Source organism: Myotis lucifugus, unplaced genomic scaffold, assembly GCF_000147115.1.
Source record: "Myotis lucifugus unplaced genomic scaffold, Myoluc2.0 scaffold_137, whole genome shotgun sequence".
Lineage (NCBI taxonomy): Eukaryota > Metazoa > Chordata > Mammalia > Chiroptera > Vespertilionidae > Myotis > Myotis lucifugus.
In genome coordinates this window covers 2,184,368-2,208,081 of record NW_005871185.1, presented here as the reverse complement: position 1 = coordinate 2,208,081, position 23,714 = coordinate 2,184,368, and the positions used below count along the sequence as shown (strand labels likewise).

Genomic DNA, 23,714 nt, shown 5'->3' with positions numbered 1-23,714 from the left:
ACTTTATAAAAGAATATACTATTGCATATTCAAATTGAAGACAGATAATACTTAATATTATACTATTACTCTCAAGAATAAAAAAAGATATAACCACCTAAATATTCACCTAGATTTAGGTATCTAAAAAAAATTTTAAACAAAGTAAATATAATATAGTCACTTGAAGAAAAATTGCCCAATTACTAAATGAAATTTCCAAAAACTCTTTAATATCCTCTAAAATACATTTGTAATCATAATTATTAGTATTTGAGATTAACATTCTAAGCAATGTAATAAGCATTTCATAAGGATTATTTACATCCACTAGGAGAATTCAGTTATCAGATACTAATGGGAAAATTAAAGCTCTGAGATGTCAAAAAAAATTTCCCTAAGATAGAAAGTGGCAAAACTGAAAAGCAAATTCAGTTCTGACTTCAGAGCCTGTACTCTTAAGAAAAAACAAATTATAAAATTGTAAGTATCAATACTTTTTACTGTAGCTATTTTGATTACAGAGTTTCTAAATTGTATTGCAGTAGTCCCTCCTTTATCTGCAATCTCAGTTACCAGAGGTCAACAACAGTCTGAAAATATTACATGAAAAATTTCAGAAGTAAACAATTTACATGTTTTAAATTGTGTGTTGTTTTGAGTAGCATGATGAAATGCTACAAACAACTGTTTCACATTGTTTGCTCCATCCCACTTCTCCCTGCCAGGGATGTGAATCATCCCTTTGCCCAGTGCTACCTACCTGTCCACTGGTCACTTAGGAGCCATCTCGGTTATCATATCCACACTCAAGGTTTCTTAGTGTTTGTGTTCAAGTAACCCTTATTTTACTTTATAATGGCCCCACATGCAAGAGTAGTGATGCTGGCAACTAGAATATGCCAAAGATAAACTATGAGGTGCTTTCTTTAAGTACAAAGGAATTGTTAAGTCTGATTAAATAATGGAATCAATACCCCCTCCCCTGGGAAACTGAACTTTAGATAATTTCACAACCGACATTCTCTTTGGCTTACACATTCCATTTGCTAAGACCAGTAACTTTCCCCTCCAGACTTGCCCAGGATCCAGACCCACCCAGAGAATTTCCAGCTGAAAAAGCTTACCTAGAGTCCTTTAAAATCTCTGACTCCCCATCCCTAGGTGCTGGTGCCATTTTGGGGCTCAGCCCATTTACAGATGATCTAATAAATGTATAATTCTTTACCACTTTTGGCCTCATGCATACCACCTTCAGCAACCCTAACATGGAACATTCTCAATAAGGAAAGAAAAAGAAATCATATGCTGAGGTTGCTAAGGTCTATCTATGGTAAGAATAATGCTTCTATTCATGAAATTGTGAAGAAGAAGAAAAAAATGTTGTGCTAGTTTTGCTGTCACACCTCAAAGGACAACAGTTACAGCCAAGTATGTGATAAGTGCTTAGACATTTTGAGAGAGATCACATTCGCATAACTTTTATTACAGTACATTGTTATAACTGTTCTATTTTATTATTATTTACTGTTGTTAATCTCTTGCTGTGCCTAATTTATAAATTAAACCGTATTATAGGTGTATATGCATAGGAAAAAAAAAAACAGTACATGTAGGGTTCAGTACTATTTGTTGTTTCAGGCATCCACAGGGATTCTGAGGATGTATATCCTAAGGATAAGGGGGGACTACTGTATGAACTCACTTCTTTCTGTATAGCCTCTGAATACATTTTACATTTTTTCATTGCAATTTAATTTTAACAAAAGGTTATGATTAGCAATGATAGTTCTTGGATATAATATAAAAACTAGGCCTATATATTGTAGATGAACCTTAAGAAAATGTGCAGTTTTATTAAATGGCATGAACTATTGTGTATTTTTCATCCTTAGGACTGCTCATGACAGGTTTTTGTTTTTTTTCCTATTTCTGATGTCATTTCTCTGTTCATTGTAACCTCTCATCCCCTCTTCATTTGCTGCTTTGAATTTTCTTTAACCATTGATGGAAAACAGAAATTCTCATAGCAATTGCTTCTTTCCTGAGATACTCTTTGAAAGTGCATGTGTTTTAAATGGGGATTTTTGTGCCATTTATTTTTGACTATTTAGCAATCACTTTATCTCAGTTTCTAGTTTTAACTATGTTCTTTTTCAAAGAGATACTACATAGCTCACTCAAAATGGATGGAGGAAGCTGAATGGGAAGAATTTGGCACTAAAATGTGAATAGAGCCCTGAATTCAAAAATAATAAAACATGGGGAAATAAAGCTCTAGTCAAGATTTCAGCAGATTTAGGGATTTATGTCTCCAAAATTTGTTACATAGTTAAGCAAGAAAGAATCATCTTCTGAATTGAAGTTTCATGATTGGAAGCTTTGTTAATCTTGTCTTGATAATGTTCAAATTATATTTCCTCACTCATATTAAATTTAACCTAGTATATTTATACTAGGTTTAACCTTATAAAATTACTTATTTGAAAGATAAAAATATTGAATGTTATCAACATTATATGGTTCAATATAATATTATAGGTGAGGCTTATTGAAAGAACTCTTAATGGTTGCCTTCAATGATTACCTGCTGAATTAAACAGATGCTGACAGTGCCACATACAGTGACAGTTATGGTTGTTAATGTCAAAAGAGATAAACTAATGTAACACAGACTAATGAGCCTTGAGACTAATTAAATAGGGTAAAAGGCAATAATAAGCTCAAGGAGAAATATTATTTTATTGCCTATGAAACATAAAAAACAGACTATTAATATATAACTAATACCATTGGATAACTTATACCGTTAGCTGTGATAGATGATGTGGTATTATCATAGATTAAGAGGTAAGCAGGATTCCCTCACTATCACTGATATCCAAAGCTTATTCTGTAGTATTTACCCAAACAAAAAAGGATCAAGAAAATGTGGGGAAATTCTAGAATGGGAATAGAATTTCTACCTTTCTTCAGGAGAAATATATCTTCTGGAAAAAGAGATAGAAACTCTAGTTGACAGATAAGTCAGGATCTCTTCTCTATTTCTATAGAAAACATCTAAGGCTATATGATGAGGGTGGGGAATTGTGCTTTCTTGCACTTTGGGGTCAAAGCACATTAATTTCAGGCCATTTGACAAGAGTGTTGATGACAAAGAGGATTTGGAAATACAGTTGTAAAAAATGAGAAGGTGATAGTATAAAATTGGATAATAAGAGGTTTTGATTCTAGCAATGATCTAGGTGGTTTCTGAGAACCTGAAGAAAATTTGCACAAATTATTGTTAAAAATTTTTGAAGACATCAAAGAGCTACTAAGTCATTAGAATTTGTAGGACCAAGATCCAGTAAAAGTTGAAAGTAAAGAGGATTAAGCCTGACACTTTGATACACTTTTGATTTTCTAATGGCTACGTAAACTTTGTGAATATACTAAAAATCATCACACATTTTAAATGGGTGAATGGCATAGTATGCGAATTATACTACAATAAAGCTACTGAACCCTGGCCGGTATTCTCAGTGGTTAGAGTGTTGGCTTGCGCACCAAAGGGTCATGGGTTCTATTCCCAGTCAAGGGCATGTACCTGGGTTGCAGGTTTGATCCATGGCCCCAGTCAGGCTTATGTGGAAGGCAACCTGTCTCCCTCACATGAATGTTTCTCTCTCTCTACTCTTTCTAAAACTCAATGGGAAAAATATCCTCGGGTGAGGATTAACAAAAAGAATAATAAAATAAAATAAATGAAGCTATAGCAAAGAAAATAGTCAGAGCTTTAATCATCTCTGCAATATTTCATATACAAAGTTTAACATTCATTAAAAAATAACTATAAAATGGCTCGAAACTATGACAGAAAAACAGATAATAGAAAGAGACCCAGAAAAATCCAAGTTTTGGAATTTTCAGATACAGAATTTAAGATACATCTAATTTGATTATGTTAAACATCTAATATACTTGTAATTAGAGACTGAGAAAAAAAGATGAGAGGGAATGGGACCTCAATACTTGAAGAGATGATGGCCAAAAATTTTCCAAAAGTGATGAAGAGCATTAATCCACAGATTCAAGACTCCTGGGAAAATACAAGAAGATAAAAACAAAATTGCAACACCAAAGCACAAAATAATAAAACTGCTATAGAAGGAAGAAATCTTAACAGCAGCAGAGGTAAAGGGAGGAGATGTGTTTCTTTCAAAGAACCACTGATAAAATTGACACATATCTTTTCAGCAGAAATAATGAAAGTCAAAAGCCACTGTCAAAGATTGCTACTGTCAAAGTGATGAAGGGAAAACCCACCAAACTGGAATTAGGAATACTGCAAAAATGTTCTTCAAAAATTAAAATATTTTATGACCAAAACAATTTAAAAGAACTGACCATCTGTACACCTACACTAGGAGAAATTTCGTTAGGGAGAAGAAAAATGAAAGTTTGAAAATGGATAAAGAAATGAAAGTCAACAGAAAGGGTAAGTTAAAAAAACATTACTACAAATAACAGAAACAACAATGATACATTTTGGTATTTAAACATATGAACAATTAAAATACCCCCAAACGATGGCACAAAGGATGAGAATTGATATATGCTCAATTGCATTATCTGGGAAGTTGTAAAAGTTCTAAATTCTATTGGGTTTTAACAAGTCAATATTCCCCAAAATAACCACTTAAAGAAGGGTAGAGAAATGTATAGTTAACAAACTAACTGGGGGGCGGGGGAGATAAAATAAAAATAAATAATTAAAAGAATTCAGAAAGAGAGAGAAAGAGACATGAAACAGGTCAGATACTACAAAATAAATAGTAAGATGGAAGATTAAAAACCCAAATATATCAGTATTTACATGAAATATTTAGAGAGGCAAAATGCTTTATTTAGTTTTAAAAGATTATTAGGTGGAATATAAAAATGTTATTTAAATTCCATAAGAAAGTATATTATTTAAATATATAAATTTGGGAAAATTGGACAGATACATGCAAAAAAATGAAACTAGACCACCAATTTACACCATACACAAGAACAAACTCAAAATGGATAAAAGCCCTAAATGTAAGTTGGAAAACCATAAAAATCCTAGAAGAAACCATAGGCAGCAAAATCTCGGACATCTCTCATAGCAATATGTTTACCAATACATCTCCTAGGGCAAAGGAAACCAAGGAGAAAATAAACAAATGGGACTACATCAAAATAAAAAGCTTCTCACAGCAAAAGAAACCATTAACAAAATGAAAAGGGAGCCCACTCTATGGGAGTACATATTTGGCAATGATACATCTTATAAAGGCTTAATATCCAAAATATATAAGGAACTCATAAAACTTAACAAAAGGAAGACAAACAATACAATTTAAAAATGGGCAAAAGACCTAAATAGACACTTTTCCAAAGTGGATGGCCAAGAGACATATGAAAAAAAATGCTCTAAGTCACTGATCATCAGAGAAATGCAAATTAAAATGACAATGAGGTATCACCTCACACCTGTCAGAATGGCTCCCATCAACAAATCAACAAATGACAAGTGCTGGCAAGGATGTGGAGAAAAGGGAATCCTAGGACACTGCGGGTGGGAATGCAGACTGGTGCAGCCATTATGGAAAACAGTATGAAATTTCCTCAAAAAATTAAATAGGGAACTGCCATTTGACCCAGTAATCCCACTTCTAGGAATATATCCTATGAAACCCTAAACACCAATCAGAAAAAATGTATGCACACCTATGTTCATAGCAGCACAATTTACAATAGCTAAGATTTGGAAAGAGCCCAAGTGCCCATCAGGAGATGAGTGGATAAAAAAAAATAGTGGTACATTTATACTATGAAATACTGTGTAGTAATGAAAAAGAAGGATCTCTTACCCTTTGAGCCAGCATGGAGGGACCTGGAGAGTGTCATGCTAAGTGAAATAAGTCAGAGAAAGATAAGCATCACATGATCTCACTCATATGTGAAATCTAATTCAACAAAATAACTGATGAAGGGAGTGGATCCAGAGACATGGAAGCATGAAATAGAGTGCAGATTCTCGGAGGGAAGGTGGGGTGGGTAGGAGGTAATCAACCAAAGACCTTGTATGAATATATGCATAACACATGGACGTAGACAGTAGGGTGGTGAGGGCCTGGGACGGGGTAGGCTGGAGGAGGTCAATAGGGAAAAAAGAGGACATAAGTAATACTTTCAACATTAAAGATTTAAAAAAAATAAATAAAAGATTATTAGGTGGAATATAAAAAAGTTATTTAAATTCTATAAGGAATTATATTATTTAAATATAATATATTTATATATATTTAAATTTATTTAAATTATTATTTAAATTTCTTAGGGAAATCATACCTTGCTTAATTATGGCTCTGAAACAGAAGATATGGATGGTTGACAGAGCTTGAGGGGAAAGTGGACAAGCAAAAATGAGTAGCAAAGAGAGACTTTATATGCGGATGAAACAATGAACAGGTTTAATCATGCTGTTGAAAGTTGCAGAGGTAAGGAGCAAAATAACCATATTGGAAGCAAACCAATTACATTGGGAAGCAGAAAAGTTGAAGGAGGTATAAATGGCCTAATCTTTATTGACTGGCAGAAATTCAGGGAAAGCATGCAGGGGAGAACAATTAAAAATGCGCCATAAGAGCCATTACCCCTGGAAGCAGTGCTGGGTTAGAGAACATCTTCAGTATTTATTTCTTTAGCCATGCAGGTGTATGACATTGATTTACATTGTTAAAAGTAGATGACTACACAAACACTTTTGGTAGTGAATTTTAAAGATAAATATTTTTCCTTGTTGATTATTACTTCTACTTACACTCTTGTGTGAAAGACAAAGGGACAATCTTCTCTTCATTCCTTAGAGGATGATCCATGTGCACAATCAGGTGCTGGAGTCCCAGGGATCTCACAGTCTCCAAGGAGACGTTGTACATTTTAGTGATAGTCACCGTGCCATCTGCGTTCTGTGCAAGGTATTCTTTTGGTGGATTAATTAAGACTTGTGATGGAAAGAGAGATATTTGAGGAACAGGCTTTCCCACAGCTGAGTAAGTATATTTAAGAAAATCTTCAGAGCCAAGATTGAACTGGAGTTCAGATTTTAATTCAGATACAGCTGAGGCACAAAGAAAAAAAACAAAAGAAAGAGAAGAAACAAAATTAAATATAAAAATATGTCATACCAGATTTCTATGATGGCAACTTCCCAAATCTCTCTCTATAAAAGCCTAAATGACCATTCAACCATTCGACCAGTAACTATGACATGCACTGACCACCAGGGGGCAGACACTCAATGCACAGGCATGAAAACATGGAACAGACTGATGAATCTCAGAGGGAAGTGGGGAGGAAAGGGGTTGGGTAGAGATTAACCAAAGATCTTATATGCATATTAGAGGCCTGGTGATCTGCAACTGGCAGTCCAACATCCCCCAAGGGGTCCTGGATTGCGAGAGGGTGCAGGCCAGGCCAAGAAACCCCACCGGTGCATGAACCCATGCACCAGGCCTCTAGTTTGTATATAAAACCCAAATGTTAAAACATGTCCCTCTCAGATACCTCTCAACACAATTAAAAAACAAATCTCATCATTCCTTTTCTTATATCTACTATCATCCAATTTAAGAACAATTGGTTTCTCCACATTCACTAAACCTTAAAATTACATTATATAAACCCCACTATTTTAAATGTATAGCAGCATAATGAGGTGACACTATAACACTATCACTATCCCTTCAACATTTTGTTAATATGAAAATTGGGAAATTGTTACTCTCTTAGAGTCTTCTTTTTCCCTCTTCCTCCTTCTCTACTATTTCTTTTCCTTTTCCTTTCTTTCCCTAATGAAATTCTTGATGTGGTTCATGAATTTTACCCACTTGATTAAAGTCAGTGCATAAAAGTTACATAGAGGGCAAAATAAATGCTATGCCTGGTTCTGCACTATGTGAGAATGGGCAACTTATGTAACCATTATTAACTTCCATTTTTTTCTTCTGTATAATAATAATAATAATAACAATAATAATAATAATAATAATAATAAACATTCTTTCTCTGGACCTTAACCTTCAAAGACCACATCCGCATTATTTTTACTCTACATAAAAAATTGTATACTTATAATGGTAAGGCAGATTTGTCCTTCCTGACTGCCATGAGGGAACACATTAAATAGACATTTGTAGCAGGCTTCATCTTCAAATGTCACTTCACGAATAGTGATGAATGAGGAATTGGGTTCGATGACCTTGCAGTGCAGTCGATCTATGTACGGTGGAAGAATCTTTTCTCCATATTTACTGCTATATGTGCCAATATTTTGTGGCAAAGAATCTTGGACCTTTTGCCAGGTAATTTGTACGACATCTGCTGAAGTTGTTAGATTGCAGAAAATTGTCACATTTCCTCCTAATACAGCTGTCTCCTTATTTTTGTGCTTTATCCTGTGTGGAGAACCTACAAATAAAAGCCAGTGTGTTATGCTAAGTCAATCAGTCAGAGAAAGACAAATACCGTATGATTTCACCTACATGTGGAATCTAAAGAACAAAATAAACAAAACAGCAACAGAGTCATAGATACAGAAAACAAACTGATGGTTGACAAAGGGGAGGAGAAATGGGGGACTGGGTGAAAAAGGTGAAAGGATTAAGAAGTACAAATTTTTTAGCTACAAAATAGTTATGTGGATGTATAGTACAGCATAGAAAATATAGTCAATAATCCTATATAATAAAAGGCTAATATGCAAATTGACTGAGTGGTGAAAAACCAGTCGCTATGATGCACATTGACCACCAGGGGGCAGACGCTCAATGCAGAAGCTGCTCCCTGGTGGTCAGTGCGCTCCCACAGGGGGAGCGCCGCTTAGCCAGTAGCCAGACTCATGTCTGGCCAGCTCGGTGGCAGTGGCGGGAACCTCTCTCCCACCTCCGAGGCAGCACTAAGGATGTCCAACTGCCAGCTTAGGGGAGCAAGCCTAAGCTATCAGTCGGACATCCCCCAAGGACTCCTGATGCGAGAGGGCACAGGCCAGGCTGAGGGACCCCCCTCCCAGAGTGCATGAATTTTGTGCACCAGACCTCTAGTATTGTAATAACTATGCATGATGCCAGGTGGGTATTTGAATTATTGAAAAGGGAATCACTTTGTAAATTATGTAATTATCTAACTACATGCTCTACACCTGAAACTAATATAAAATAATTAAAGGCCTGGTGCACAAAATTTGTGCACTCAAGGGGGGCGGGGTCCCTCAGCCTGGCCTGTGCCCTTTCACAGTCCGGGAGACCTTGAGGGATATCTGACTAATGGTTTAAGCCAGCAGTTAGACATCCTTAAGGCTGCTGTGGAGGCAGGAGAGGCTCCCGCCACTGCCGCTGCACTGCCAGCCATGAGTCCAGCTTCTGGCTGAGCAGCACTCCCCATGTGGGAGCGCACTGACAACCAGGGGACAGCTCCTGTGTTGGGTGTCTGCTCCCGGTGGTTGTTCTGCTGTTCAGTCAATTTGCATATTGGCCTTTTATTATATAGGATAGTGAATATCAACTGTAACAGAAAAATTTAAAACTAACTAAATAGATAATTTAAAAACTTGCAAAAAAATCTGAAGATAACTCACCAAAATATATACACAAATGACAAATAAGCATATGAAAAGATGCCCCAAATCTTTTGTCATTAGGAAATTGCAAATTAAAACAATAATGTGGGCCCACTATATACCTTTTAGAAAAGCTTAAAAAAAAATTTAAATTACAATACCAAATGCTGGTGAGGATGTGGACAAACACAGAAACTCTCATTTATTGCTGATAGGAATGAAAAATGGTACAGCCACTTTAAATGACAGTTTAAATGGCACTTTATTTTTTTAAAAAATATATTTTTATTAATTTCAGAGAAGAAAGGAGAGGGAGAGAGAGAGAGAAACATCAATGATAAGAGAGAATCATTGATTGGCTGCCTCCTGCATGCCCCTCACTGGGGATGGAGCCCACAACCCAGGAATGTGCCTTGACCAGGAATTGAACCATGACCTCTTGGTTCATAGGTTGACGCTCAACCACTGAGCCATGGCAGTTAGGCAGTTTGGCAGTTTCTTAAAAAACTAAACATACTCTTACCATATGATTCAGCAATTGTACTCTTAGGCATTTATTCAACTGATTTAAAAACTTATATTTACACAAAAACCCTATGTACCCACTCAGCAATCCCACTTCCGGGAATATATCCTAAGAACCCCCATATACCAATCAGAAAGAATATATGTACCCCTATGTTCATAGCAGTGTTATTTACAATAGTTAGGATCTGGAAACAGCCTACATGCCCATCAATAGGTAAATGGATAAAAAAAGCTGTGATGCATTTATACCATGGAATACTATACAGCAGTAAAAAGAAGCTCTTTCCATTTGGGACAGCATAGATGGACTGGGAGACTATTATGCTAAGTGAAATAAGCCAGTTAGAGAAAGACAAGTATCACATGATCTCGCTTATATGTGGAATCTAATAAACAAAATAAACTGATAAACAAAATAGGTCCAGAGGCATGGATGTATTGAACAGAATAACAGATCTCATTGTGGGGTGTGGGGATAGGACAGGAAGAGATTAACCAAAGATCATATATGCATACTAGAGGCCCAGTGCATGGATTCGTGCACCTCTGGAGTCCCTCGGCCCGGCCTGCAGGGATCTCACCCAGTCCTGATGGGGCCATCAGTGCCGATTGAGGCCATCTCGCCCAGTTTCAATCGGCTGGACCCAAGCAGCAAGCTAACCTACCAGTCAGAGTGTCTGCCCCCTGGTGATCAGTGCACATCATAGCAACTGGTCAAATGGTCAAACTAACGGTCGGACACTTAGCATATTAGGCTTTTATTATATAGAATTGCATAACCAATGGACACAGATAATAGTGTGGAGAAGGTCTGGGGTGGGGTGGGAGTTGGATGGAGGGGTATAAAATAGGGAAATTGGGACATCTGTAATACTGACAACAATAAAAAAATTAAAAATTATAAAAAATGGGCAGAAGGATAAAACATACCTACATACAAATGTTTATAGCAGCCTTATTAATAATCACCTTGTTAGTGCCTGCAGACCCAGGGGAAGATCCTGGCACTGAAAATGTACTTCCATGAGTGGATGGCAGGGAAATACAAAAGAAAGAAGCTGGCCACTCCAGCCTGGTAATTAATAGAGTTTATTAAGGGAGGCTGCAAAGTGAAATGGCTCCTTGAACCACTTAGCATGCACCAGAGAATCATATTGGGGAAGTATAGGGATAGCCATGTGTACAAGTATGTGACTGATATCAGGTACGGGAAATTGCTTTACATGCTTGGCCAGCTCAGATCAAGCTTGTACCAGGAGGCAGAAGACAGGCGCTGGTTTGTGTCAAAATACGAGGTGATTAAGATCAAAACAGTCTTCAAGTGAGTTTCATGATGAACATTGTCCCTTTTGACAAGCTGGACCCAAGCAGACTTCCTTCGTACCCCACCCCTCTTGACCAGCTCTTAGAATTTCACATGGCCCCTCCTTTGCCAGGTACCCTAAGCAGTCAGCAGGGGCTTCAGTAGCAGGGAGACAGCTTGCTGTGTTGCCAGTTGACTGCATTGGAGACATATTCGTCAGCAAAAATACAGACACATGCAAGAAAATAGACAAATTGAGAGGAGCAGTCCAAGTATTAGTAATGATTTTTTTTACCATGTTCCCAAAAACCCAAACCTGTGTGTTTAGTAGTCAGCTTGGCTTGGGGGTTGGGTCACTTACGGCATTTACTTGGGTTTTCATGTGTAAACCAAGAAGAGCTATGAGTGCATTCAACTGGTGTAAAAACAACATTTAGTTTGGATGATGGCACAGGAGCCCCCTTGTGAATGTGTAATGACACCTAAGGCCATCCTGCCTGGGCTGACTGGCAGACCCTGAGCAATGGATGAACAGATTACTCTAACACACATTTCTGTAAAAGAGGGGGCTAAGGCACTACTTGGCTATCGCCACCAAGTAAACCTGTTCGCCTGCCTCCTTAAGTTTTTATTGTCATAACAGCTTGAACTAAAATTAACCTCTAGGTACAATCAGCAAGGTAAGTATCCTTGGGAAAGGATATGCTTCCTCAAGGTCGGATCTTTAAAGACTACACAGAGATTCTAGCAAAACACCCCCGGGGGATCAGACTTGTTTGGAAAAGTCAAGGTAGGGGCTGCTGCCTTCAGCAAGGTCCCTGCAGAGCCCCCTGCTCCCCCCCCCCCCGACCTTTCAGAGAATCCTCCTTATGGACATTCCAACCAAGTCCCGTGCTTCCCCCACACCATCCTACTTTGTAGAACAGCTTTTCTCAGTGACCTTTCAGTATTTCACAAGGACAGACTGTGGACTATCACTGAGAGTTTGTTGAGTAAACTTAGTCAGGGTTCCTATGGGGATGATTGCATCTTCCAAGAATGAGCCCATTGCAAGAAGACGTTTCCATCAAATTCCCCATCTGTAATGAAATACCACAGTCAACTGGTCAAATGGACCACAGTCACGCCAGTCTAAGTTTGGAAAGGCAAATACTTGTAGGGACTTGAATGGGAGATTTTCTCCTTCTATAAGAATTACACTTGTAGCCTGGTCTTCAGATGTTAATGTGGCCCGAGCTTTAGGAATCTGGCCAGGCTGTGTAAACCATGTTATGTTGGCAAGGGGAGGTGGCACTATTGAGCCTAAGAGGTGAATAGGCAGGGGAATATGCTAGACTAGGACCCCTACCTTCTCTCTTCCAGTGGTGCATATCCAAGTCCACCTATCCCATGTTTCCACAGGTCCTGATTACATTAGAATGACAGGATCCCACCAGAAACTGAGCAGTTTCTCCCCACCATGGGCGTGAAGCAAACGACTCATCCTAGTGAGATGTCCTATTACAGATTCCAGCAAACAGTCCCCTTTCCAGGGACAGTAGGGCTTGGCGTGTTCAGTATCAGAGATCATTCATCCAGTGCCAGTATCGGGACTTTTGCTGTGTCCTTTGTTTTCCATATCTTGACCATATTGGGTGTCTCAGCCTGAGTTCCTAATCTGGCATATAGGGCAATAGGCCCCATCGGTTGATTATTTAAATGTGTACACGCCTGGGAAAGTATCTTTGTCTACCGGGTGTTAGTAATTTTTCCAGTTAGTAATTTTTACCTGTTGTTAGAATACCATTTTCCTGTTCCATCAACTCAGCTGTCTGTGGGTTATGTGAGAGGTGGAATTTCCATTTAATAACATGTTCTTTTGCCCATTCCTATGCATCATGCCCTTTGAAGTGTGACCCCCCCCCCAGTCGCTATCTATTTGACAGGGGTACCCATACATAGCACTTAACTGTTCTAGTCCCTTTGTAGCGGCAGCTTGATCAGCTGGCTTACATGGAAAGGCTTGTGTTAAACCGGAGGCTTTGTGGACACACACCAGAGCACATTTGGAGCCTCTACTCAGTTGAAGAAGGCTATGTCCGTTTGCTCACCCCTTACCAGTTGGGCACTTCAGTGGATGGCCCTGGATCCCCGTGGCAGTCATCTAGGGCCGTGGTCGGCAAACCACGGCTTGCGAGCCACATGCGGCTCTTTGGCCCCTTGAGTGTGGCTCTTCCACAAAATACCACGTGCGGGTGCGCACGTACAGTGTGATTGAAACTTCGTGGCCCATGAGCAGAAGTTGGTATTTTGTGGAAGAGCCGGTATTTTGTGGAAGAGCCACACTGAAGGGGCCAAAGAGCCGCATGTGGCTCACGAGCCATGGTTTGCAGAGCCGCAGTTTGCCAACCACTGATAGGGCACTGTTTGGAACAGACAGGACAGGATGCAACTGCATTAACCAGATCACTGCATTTTAAAGGCAGCCCTGCCTCCTTAGTCATGTACCATCTCACTCAGGCATTCCAATGCCTATTCTTCCGAATCTGTCATGTCAACTGACAGGTCAGTAGCTAACACACATATTTTTGCCAAAGCATGCACTTTCTGGGGGTGTGGATGCCCTCCGAGGAAGGTCATAGAAAACAATGAGATCTGCCTCCCTCAGGCTCTTGTGGGCAGCCCAAATATTTTCCCACATCTCTTGTCCCCATAAAGGTTTGTTCATAATCATCCACCCCTTCTCTGTCTAACATCACCCGACCCACAGGGTCACTCTATTTAACACAGCCCAGCGGTCAGTGTACAAAACCCGGGTTCGTGTGTAAGGGACTAATCAGACAGCTCTTAATTCAGCCCAATGGCTACTGTGGTTTGTCCATGTTTCCATCCAGATAGTATCAGGGGACGGTTAATTGGCAACTGACATCGGGCAGACAGAGCCATCAGTGTACCAGGATCCAGCAGAATTCCCCCTATTCCTTCTTTACAGGTTGAAAGGAGGGGCACAGGGATGAAAGCAGTAGCATTTGGAGGCTCTACATATTCAAGAGGACTTAGCAGTTGCTTCATCTCTAAAGATAGAGTACTATCTGACAGAGCACTCCTCTGCTGCAAACAGGCCTGCCATGTAGTCTGTGTGGGAGTCTCCCCTGGCAGAGCCAGCCTGGTGGGACATGACCCAGCTCTTGATGGAAAGGCACATTCTTAATGTAACCAACAGTTCCCTGGTAAGTGGCTCCACCTGCAGGAGCGCTGTGTAAACTGCCAGAAGTTGCTGTTCTGCGGAGATATTTCTGTTCTCTTCCCCTTTCCACAGTTGGGATCAGAACCCAAAGGGCACTATTTTCTATAATGTCCATCTCATGTCTCCTGGGGTAACCAAACCTAATTGGAATGGTAACCCATGTGTGAGGTTCCAAGGGCTTTGATCTGTTTGACCAGGTTTGTTTTTGTGTTTGTTTTTTTCTTGAAGGTGGTATGCTGTTTTGACCCCGGTCCCACGAATGTCTCTCTCTTTGTAACTAAAGGGTATAAAGGATAAAGCTATTGTGATAAATGAGGTGTAAATGTTCACCAGTATCACCAAATCCCACAGAAGCTTGTACCTTTCTCACATTTTTTGGTATGAGGTAGGCTCATACTTTATCTATTTTAGCCTCAAGCACAACCTGGATCTCACCCAACTGAATGACTCCCAAGAACTTTACTACAGTTCCTGATCCTTGGGTTTTTTCCAGATTCACTGCCCAGCCCCTCTCCTGTAGGTGGTCCAGCAAGGCCTGCAGGGTTTTATATCATCAATGTAATGAGCCCATTTCACTGGGGCTGGGAAAGAAAACAATGACAAATCCCCGGCCACCACTTCACAGGATGTGGTGAGGAAAGCCCATCATTGCTCCTCCCAGGTAAAGGCAAATTGATATTGGGGCCCAACAGCTGGAGGTATGGAAAAAAAAAGCATTGGCTAGGTCCCGCACAGCATGATATGTTCCTAGGACCACCTACTATAGTGGCAATATTAGGCACAGCCACATGAATAAGGGGCACTACCTTATTGAGCTCCTTATAATTTATTGTCATTTTTCAAGAGCCCCTTGGGCTGTTAAAGGCCCTGTGTGCAGGATGCACAATGCCTCACTTGGGGGAGCTCTTGGATAGTTTTCCCTATTTCCTTATGTGTTCCAGGTGATCATGTTTAACTGTCACCACTTTTCCCTCTGGTGGCAAAGGAACTGCCTCCCAATTGGCATTGCTCTCTGATTTAATTAATTCTAGTCATAGGCAGAATCCCCAATGCAGGTTTATAAAGTCTGGCCTTGCAAGATATTGATGCTGAATATGTTTTCTAGAAGTGGGGAGATGAGACATACTCCCAATGGGGGAGAGTACTCAGTTTGCAGAACCAGGGGAAATATTTTGACCATTTACATACTAGCTTCCATAGCCATTGATAGCACTGAGGGGGCCAGGGAATTGCTGAGGATTTCCATATATTAGAGTACATTCAGCACCAGTGTCAACTCAACCAAAGTAGTTACCCTGTGTTCATTTCTGGGGGAACCAATGGATGATGAGTTCCTCATGAGGCCTCTGATTGCCCACGGTGGCCTCCACCTGAGGACAATCTTAGCCTTCATCCTATACTGGAGAGGGGCCAGGGGTTCAGGAGCAGAAGTAGGGTTGAGAAGGTGAGCCACAGGGGATTTTTAGGACAATGAAACAATTCTGTATGAAAGGGTAATGGCCAATAAGTGATATTATGCATTTGTCAAAATGTATAGAGTTTTACAATACATACAGTGAACCTTAGTTATACAAAATTTTAAAAAGCCATTTAAGAGACTGGATCCCAAGGAATGAAGACTGAAACTTGAAAATCTAAGTGTATTATAAATGTATCCTATGGAATACAATGAGGCATCCAACCAATGTAAAATAAAATCTCAGAAGGCTCCTCTAAATCTGTTGAGGTGTCTTCTGGGGGAGCCAATGGTATCAATGGTTTTAAAGCTTTCCATAACCCCACTAGCACTGCATTAGGCTGACAGTCAATAAGTTCTTTGGGGTGCCTGTGGCAACCAGATGGTGCCAGATTTGCTTTCAGGTTATTCTCACAGGACCTTTCTTCCCTGCTGACAAAGTAGATGGGTTGGCCATCTATTTCTATGTGGAGGAGTGGCCCATATGTTAGACATGTGTCGACCACAGTGAGAGTATAGGGCCACCCCGAAAAAACCAGCTGGCCTCATGTATTTGTTTGAAGAACTACACATTGCACTCTGCAGCAAGAAAGGAAAGCACATGGCCGCAACTATAGGCTAGCCCGTCTATTGGGTGGGTTGATTGACTGCCGATGCCCAATTAAAGGCAGAAGCCAGGGTTAGGAAATTGGAGGCATATCTAAGGGAAACACACCAGAAATAAACACAGGGTAACTACTTTGGTTGAGTTGACACTGGTGCTGTATGTACTCTAATGCATGATAATCCTCAGAAATTCTCTGGCCCCCTCAGTGCTATCAATGGCCATGGAAGCTAGTGTGTAATGGTCAGAAAATTTCCCCTGGTTCTTCAAATTGGGCACTCTCTCCCATTTCCCCCTTTTCTTTCACTCTGTCTGAGTTCCAAATCCTTACCATAGCTTGGATGTTCTCTGGAGACTGGTGTGTTTCCCCTAGATCTGCCTCCAATTTCCTAACCCTGACTTCTGCCTTTAGCTGGGCTTGGGTAGTCAATCAATCCACCCATGAGACGGGCTAGCCTATAGCTGCGGCCATGTGCTTTCCTTTCTTGCTGCAGAGTGCAATGTGTAGTTCTTCAAACAAATACATGAGGCCAGCTGGTGTTTTGGGGGTGGCCCTATATTCTCACTGTGGTCGACACACGTCTAACATATGGGCCACTCTTCCCCACATAAAAGTAGATGGCCAACCCACGATTTCCCCCACAGATGCCTCTTTCCCAAGGCCCATTTCTTCAGTCTCTTGCCTGGCTCACTAATTGTTAGTACACGGTCACCCAGGGAAAGGTCCCAAACTGAAAATCTACCTCCTAAGCAGAGGGCAGGGAAAGACCGAACAAAGGCGGGCCACTCCAGTCTGGTAATTAATAGAGGAAAACTTACTTATGGGGCACATCTTGGGTGGCTGCAAGATGAAATGGATTCTGAAGATGTTAAGCAGACACCAGGGAATTATATAAGGGGCAGGGAGAGAATAGTGTACTAGCCTGTAACCGCTACCAGGTATAGGAAATTGCTCTGCATGCTTGACCAGGTCAGAACAACCAGATTGTTTTCTGGATCCAGCCTGTACCAGAAGGCAGGAGAGGGATGCTGGTTTGTGTTAGAACACAAGTGATTAATATCAAAACAGTCTTCAAAGGAGTTCCTTTTAACCCAGGTCCAGCTTGCAAGTCAGACTGCCCTGGAACAGTCTCTCCTCCACACACCAAAGACTGAAAGCAACCAAGATGCCTTCAATAGGTGAATGAGTAAACAAACTGCATGTCTGTACAACAGAATATTATTCAGACATAAAAAGAAAGAAGTTACCAAACCACAAAGAGACATAGGTAAATCTTAAATGCATATTGCTAAGTGAAAAAAAGCCAGTCTAAAAGGTCTACATACCCTCTGATTCCAATTATATGCCATTCTGGAAAAGGTAAAAATATAGAGACAAAAAAATATCAGTGGTACCCAGGGGTTCAAGGGCAGGGAGTAGGGTTGAGAAGGTGAACCACAGGGGATTTTTAGGACAATGAAACAATTCTGTATGAAACTGTAATGGCCAATAAGTGACATTATGCATTTGTCAAAATGTATAGAGCTTTACAATACATAAAGTGAACCTTAATTATACAAATTTTTAAAAACTCATTTAAGAGAATGGGAATCCCAAGGAGTGAAGACTGCAACTTGAAACTCCTATGGAAACATAAAAGTCGATAGTCTGTACACTTTATAGGATGCAATTAAAATGGCATCTTACCTGTGCTGGTCTTCCTCCCCCAAATCCATAACCCTAGTCTAATCATAAAACAAACAAACAAACAAGCATCAGACAAATTCTAATAGAGGGTAATTCTACAAAATACTTGACCAGTGCCTCTCAAAACAGTCAGTCATCAATAACAGGGAAATTCTGAGAAACTGTCACAGTCAAGAGGAGCCTAAGGACAAGCCTTTAGCTATCTCATTTCCTTGGGAAGCCACACCCAAAAACAGACAAACAAAAACCTCACAGTGGAAAAAGTTCTAAAAGTAAACAATATAGGAAAACCTTCACTTGTCTCAAATCCCTACAAAACCATGTGAGAATGAATACTGAGTAGAAACTGTATAAGTGAAAAAAACATAATTTTTAATTTTAATATATTTTCAAAGTGGTGTGAAAATTGCATTGGAAATAAATCATATTAATGTAACTAATATGGGTAACCTGTTGAAAATGAGGTTACTATAAAATTTTCATGATATGAATGAAATATTATAAAGGTTATAGATATATGGTCTTATTATTACTGACTTATTCTTTAAGTAATTTTCTGTAGTATGGGGTCCTACTTGTGTAAGTAAATATTGAAGTGAGGTAATTCTGTAGATCTGTGGGTGAATTGAAGTGTATTTCTAGCATGCAAGTAGGTTTAATTTTTATATAATTTTGTAATTGATCCATAAGAAAGGGACCATTGAAAAAATGACATTTGGTATTTGTTTTTTGTTTTCCTACTGGCCAATGGTGACAAGTACTGGATATGTTTTACCCTTTATATACGTGTGTATTCTACCTTTCTTTCTTAATAGAAAACTACTTTTTCATTTGCCTGAAGAGCCTTATTGTTTTTCTTGCCAATAAATACATTTGTAAGTGTGCAAAGTTCAAAAAAAAAAACAGAGGAGCCTAAGGAGACATCCTATATAATAAAAGATATGCAAATTGACTCTAACAGCAGAATGACTGGGAATGACTGGTCACTATGACACACACTGACCACCAGAGGGCAGATGCTCAATGCAAGAGCTGCCCCCTGGTTGTCAGTGCACTCCCACAGGGGGACCTCTGCTCAGCCACAAGCCAGGTTGATGGCTGCCAGCACAGAGGTGGTAGTAGGAGCCTCTCCCGCCTCCTCAGCAGCACTAAGGATGTCCTACTGCAGCTTAGGCCTGCTCCCCACTGGCAAGTGGACATCCCCCGAGAGAATGCCAAAGGGATGTCTGACTGCCAGCTTAGGCCCAATCCCCCAGGGAGCAGCAGGCCTAAGCCAGCAGGTGGACATCCCCCAAGGGGTCCCAGACTGACAGAGGGTACAGGCTGGGCTGAGGGACCCCCCTGAGTGCACAAATTTTTGTGCACTAGGCCTCTAGTGTCAAATAAAGATAATGTGGTATCCTGAAAGGGATCCTTAAATAGAAAAACATATTAGGTAAAAACTCAGAAAATCTCAATAAACTGGCACACATAAACTGAGTACTAAAAATTGCCCATCTGACAAAAGAAACAGATACAATTTTGATTCATTCCCACTAGATGGCTATTATTTTATTGGCTGTTGTTATATTTTTATTTGACAATCTAAGGGAAGAGAGGTCAGTGTCCCTGACTAAATAATCAGGTATTGCATGTTTTAAAAATTCCTGTGGCACACCAGTTGAAAATTGCTGTTATACAGCAATCACATTGAATGGACTACATCTACCCTCAGCAAAATGCACTTCATCATTATTTGTTCACATTCTTGTCTTCCCCACTAGCGGCTGAGTTACTTGAAGACAAAACCAGGCTTCTCCATTTTGCATTTTATGTGCTGAAGTAAATTAAAGATAAGTAACATGAGCATACTGGTTTCCTCTACTTGTCACACTCCTTTTGTCCTCAGCATATGTCACCCCTCATCCAACCTTTGATTAAACCATCTAATTGAATTCAAATGATACTTCCCCCAGGAAAACTCCTTAACCAGAAGCTATCACAATTTCTTTCTCTCTGCTGAATTCCTACATAACATTTATCATTGCCTTTACCATGGACCAAACTGACTTTACATGGTTTTGAGTTAAATATCTTTAATCAAATAATTTTAAATGACTAGAAAATAACTGAATATTTATTAAGTCCTTAATGTGTCTCAAGAGTACCTCAATTTGTACTGATAAGCAAACACACCAAGGAAATAACAAAATTGACAACATAAAAAAAATTCTTAATGACCACAAATAGCCACAAAAACAAGTCAGACTCTAACTTAAAAGGCAAATGGGCTGCAAGAAGTAACACAGAACTAACTAACTAACTAACTAACTAACTAACTAACCTGCAAAGAGCTCATTTGCCCCCAGCAGGTTTGTGGTCTCCTCTCTAGTTCAAGCTCCTTGGGCTCACTTCAGAATCAGTGCTTATTTCCTTCTTTCATTCTCTGTTTGCTAAGTCGCTGCTTTAATTATGCTCAACTTAAACAGTTTGCTGGTTGCTGACAACTTGGACATCTGATTGACACATAGAGCCGAACATACTGTTCTGGTCACCTAACTATATAAAAGTAAAAAAGACCGTACAGCCTGGTGTTTATTCGCCATTGATTCCAAAATGAATGCATTTGAGAGAGAAAAAAATGAAGAGTTACCTGATCCTTGTACCAAGATGGGAAGCACGAGGAGCTGGAGGATGGGATGGAGTGGGAAGTCCATTAAATTTGATGAGAAAATCTTCTCTAACACTTGGAATACTTTCTTTTCTAACTGAAATCTAGCACTGAAATGGAATTTGCAGGTCTTTTGGTATTGTACCAAAATGTGTTACTCATTAACTTGCTCTGAAAGTTCGTTAAAAATTTCGTCACCCTCAATTTAGAACTTCCTTGTCTGCCTAATCTACAATGTTACTCAAAATCTTAGGTCTATGCATATAATTTTCTTAAACATATCTGCTTGCTATTTTGTAGCTGTCATGTCATTAGTACACAGATTCTAAAATCTCACCTGCTGGCTTGTAAGAAAATTTAATTAGCTTTTCTTTTGGGTGTGTTACTAACCTTTCCCATTCTTTTGTGTTCTATTATTTGTGTACATAACAGGTATCAAACTGGTTTTTCCACAATGAGTAAGATTGAGTGATAAGGCTGCTCTACACAGAGGTATACTAAGTTTCTAAAAATCATTTCTCTTGGCATCTAAATTCCTACAATCTACCTCTTAAACAACTGAAGTAGAAAATTTAAAAAAGTAAGTTTCAAATTAAATACTATTTACACATTAAAGTGAAAAAATTAAACACAGACACATTACTTTCATCTTATAAACTCCTCTCTCTACACACTACTTTAAATAGAGAAAGCCCTCCTTTCCCGGTGCTTTTGATTTCTATTTTATCTCCTTTAAATTTTAACCCAGCCATGTGCCTCTTGGTATTTCATGCACACAGACTCATACCAGCCTCCCCAGCATGTCTACCTCCTGCTGAGATTCTGAACAACAGTGCCCATTCATTTCAACAGTCTCATTCATTAAAGTTCAGAGTGTACTTTACCTGAACAATCCATTTGAAAGTAAAGATTTTATTCCGCTTGCACATCTGTTATTCCTGGTATAAAGATTAGTGATCTCTGGACTGTATGTTCTGTCTTACAAGGTAGGGTAGTGATCTTTAAACAGAATCTCAGACTTACACTTAATTAGCCAAACAGCCCAGGGGTGGGAATTAAAGCCAGGGCTGGGATTTGGAGCTAATACTGTCTTCAGAGAAGCAAGGTTGGGCTTGCCTTCTCTGGAGTAAGATCATTAAACAGCCTTCATTTCACAATCATATATCCATAATACCCCTGCCCTCCCCGCCCCCCCCCCCCACCACCACACACACATACATACTCACAAGCACACACACAAAATAATGTGAGCACACACAGGACACATTTGGTGTAATAGCCTTCTCTTTTCCCCTTTGTCACTCACGAATCCCTATACAAAATTACCTTCCCCTCTCATAACTTTTCCCTCTGCTTCTGCCTCAGAAGAAACAAGTTTCTCCCTTGGCATGGATGATTGCAGCCCCATTCCCCCTCCCTCACCAGTATTCCTATGACATTAGGTGTTGGAGGTCTTTCTTCTCTATCTTAAGACAAACCTTTCCTCTATCTAAATTTCAGCCTCTAAACACATACTCTAAGTTCACTACCCATGTGAGAACTGTTGTTTTGGTTAATGAGGCAGAAAAAAAACTCAGTTCCCAAGGGAAAGGAAACTATGAATCTACTACCTCTAGTGCTGGGAGCCATTCTTGAGAGAGAGGAAGGTGCATTGTGAATAAAGAGGTGTTGGGATTAGGTGCCTAATCAGTGAGTAGCACTGCCATTAGGTTGGGAAACAGAAGTGTCTATTGAGGTCAAGACTCAGTCTTTGATTCTTTTCTTGTGAGTAATAAAGATGTAAACACAGCATTATAACTTTAATAAATGACTGGGATTCCAGCATAGTGTTCTAAAGGAAATTATGTCTAAAGAATTAAAGGAAAGTGTGAAAATAATGTCTCATCAAATATAAAATATCAATAAAGAAATAGAAACCATAAAAAGGAATGAATAAAAATCCTGGACTAGCCTGGCCAGTGTGTCTCAGTAGTTGAGCATCGACCTATAAACCAGGAGGTCACGGTTTGATTCCCTTCCTCTCTGAAAGCAACAAAAACTATCCACTGAGCCAAACCGGTTTCGGCTACAATAATTTTTTTTAAATGTGTGCTAGAGGGGCTCAATGACAATTTGAGCAGGCAGGAAATCAAATCAGTAAACTTGAAAATAGGTCAATTGAGATTATCCAGTTTGAGGAACAACAGCAAAAGCATTGAAGAATGAGCAGAACCTCAGAGACCTGTGGGACACTATCCATATACCACCATACTCATAATGAGAGTCCCAGAAGAGGGGAGGCAGACAGGGGGGTAGAAATATTTGGAGAAATGATGGCTGAAAACTTCCCATATTTGATGAAAAATACTAGCCTATGTATCCAAAAAGATCAGCAAACTATGTAGAATAAACATAGAGGCCCACAGATAGACACATCATAATTTAGCTATAAAAGACAAAGAAAGAATCTTGAAAGCAGCAAGAGAGAGCAACTCATGTGCACAAAAGATTTTCAGTAACATTAATGCTGGTTTTTCACCAGAAACTTTGGAGGTAAGAAGGCATATTGAAAGTGCTAATAGAAAATAAATCAACAAAGGACTTCATATTTGGTGCAACTATTCACCAAAAATGAAGGAAAAATTAAGCATTCCCAGGTTAAAAAAACAAA

At 39.4% G+C, this 23,714-nt stretch overlaps 1 protein-coding gene across 1 annotated transcript in view; it reads right to left on the bottom strand.

Annotated features, from left to right (window-relative positions):
- LOC102431696 (OX-2 membrane glycoprotein) overlaps positions 1 to 23,714 on the bottom strand; it is a 36,109-nt gene that overhangs the window by 8,539 nt on the left and 3,856 nt on the right. The window contains exons 2-5 of the mRNA XM_023758700.1: positions 21,047 to 21,168; positions 18,415 to 18,452; positions 8,125 to 8,463; positions 6,815 to 7,114 (exon numbers count right to left, since the gene is read on the bottom strand). Coding sequence (XP_023614468.1) covers positions 6,815 to 7,114; positions 8,125 to 8,463; positions 18,415 to 18,452; positions 21,047 to 21,168 — 799 coding nt within the window. The remainder of the gene's footprint in view (positions 1 to 6,814; positions 7,115 to 8,124; positions 8,464 to 18,414; positions 18,453 to 21,046; positions 21,169 to 23,714) is intronic.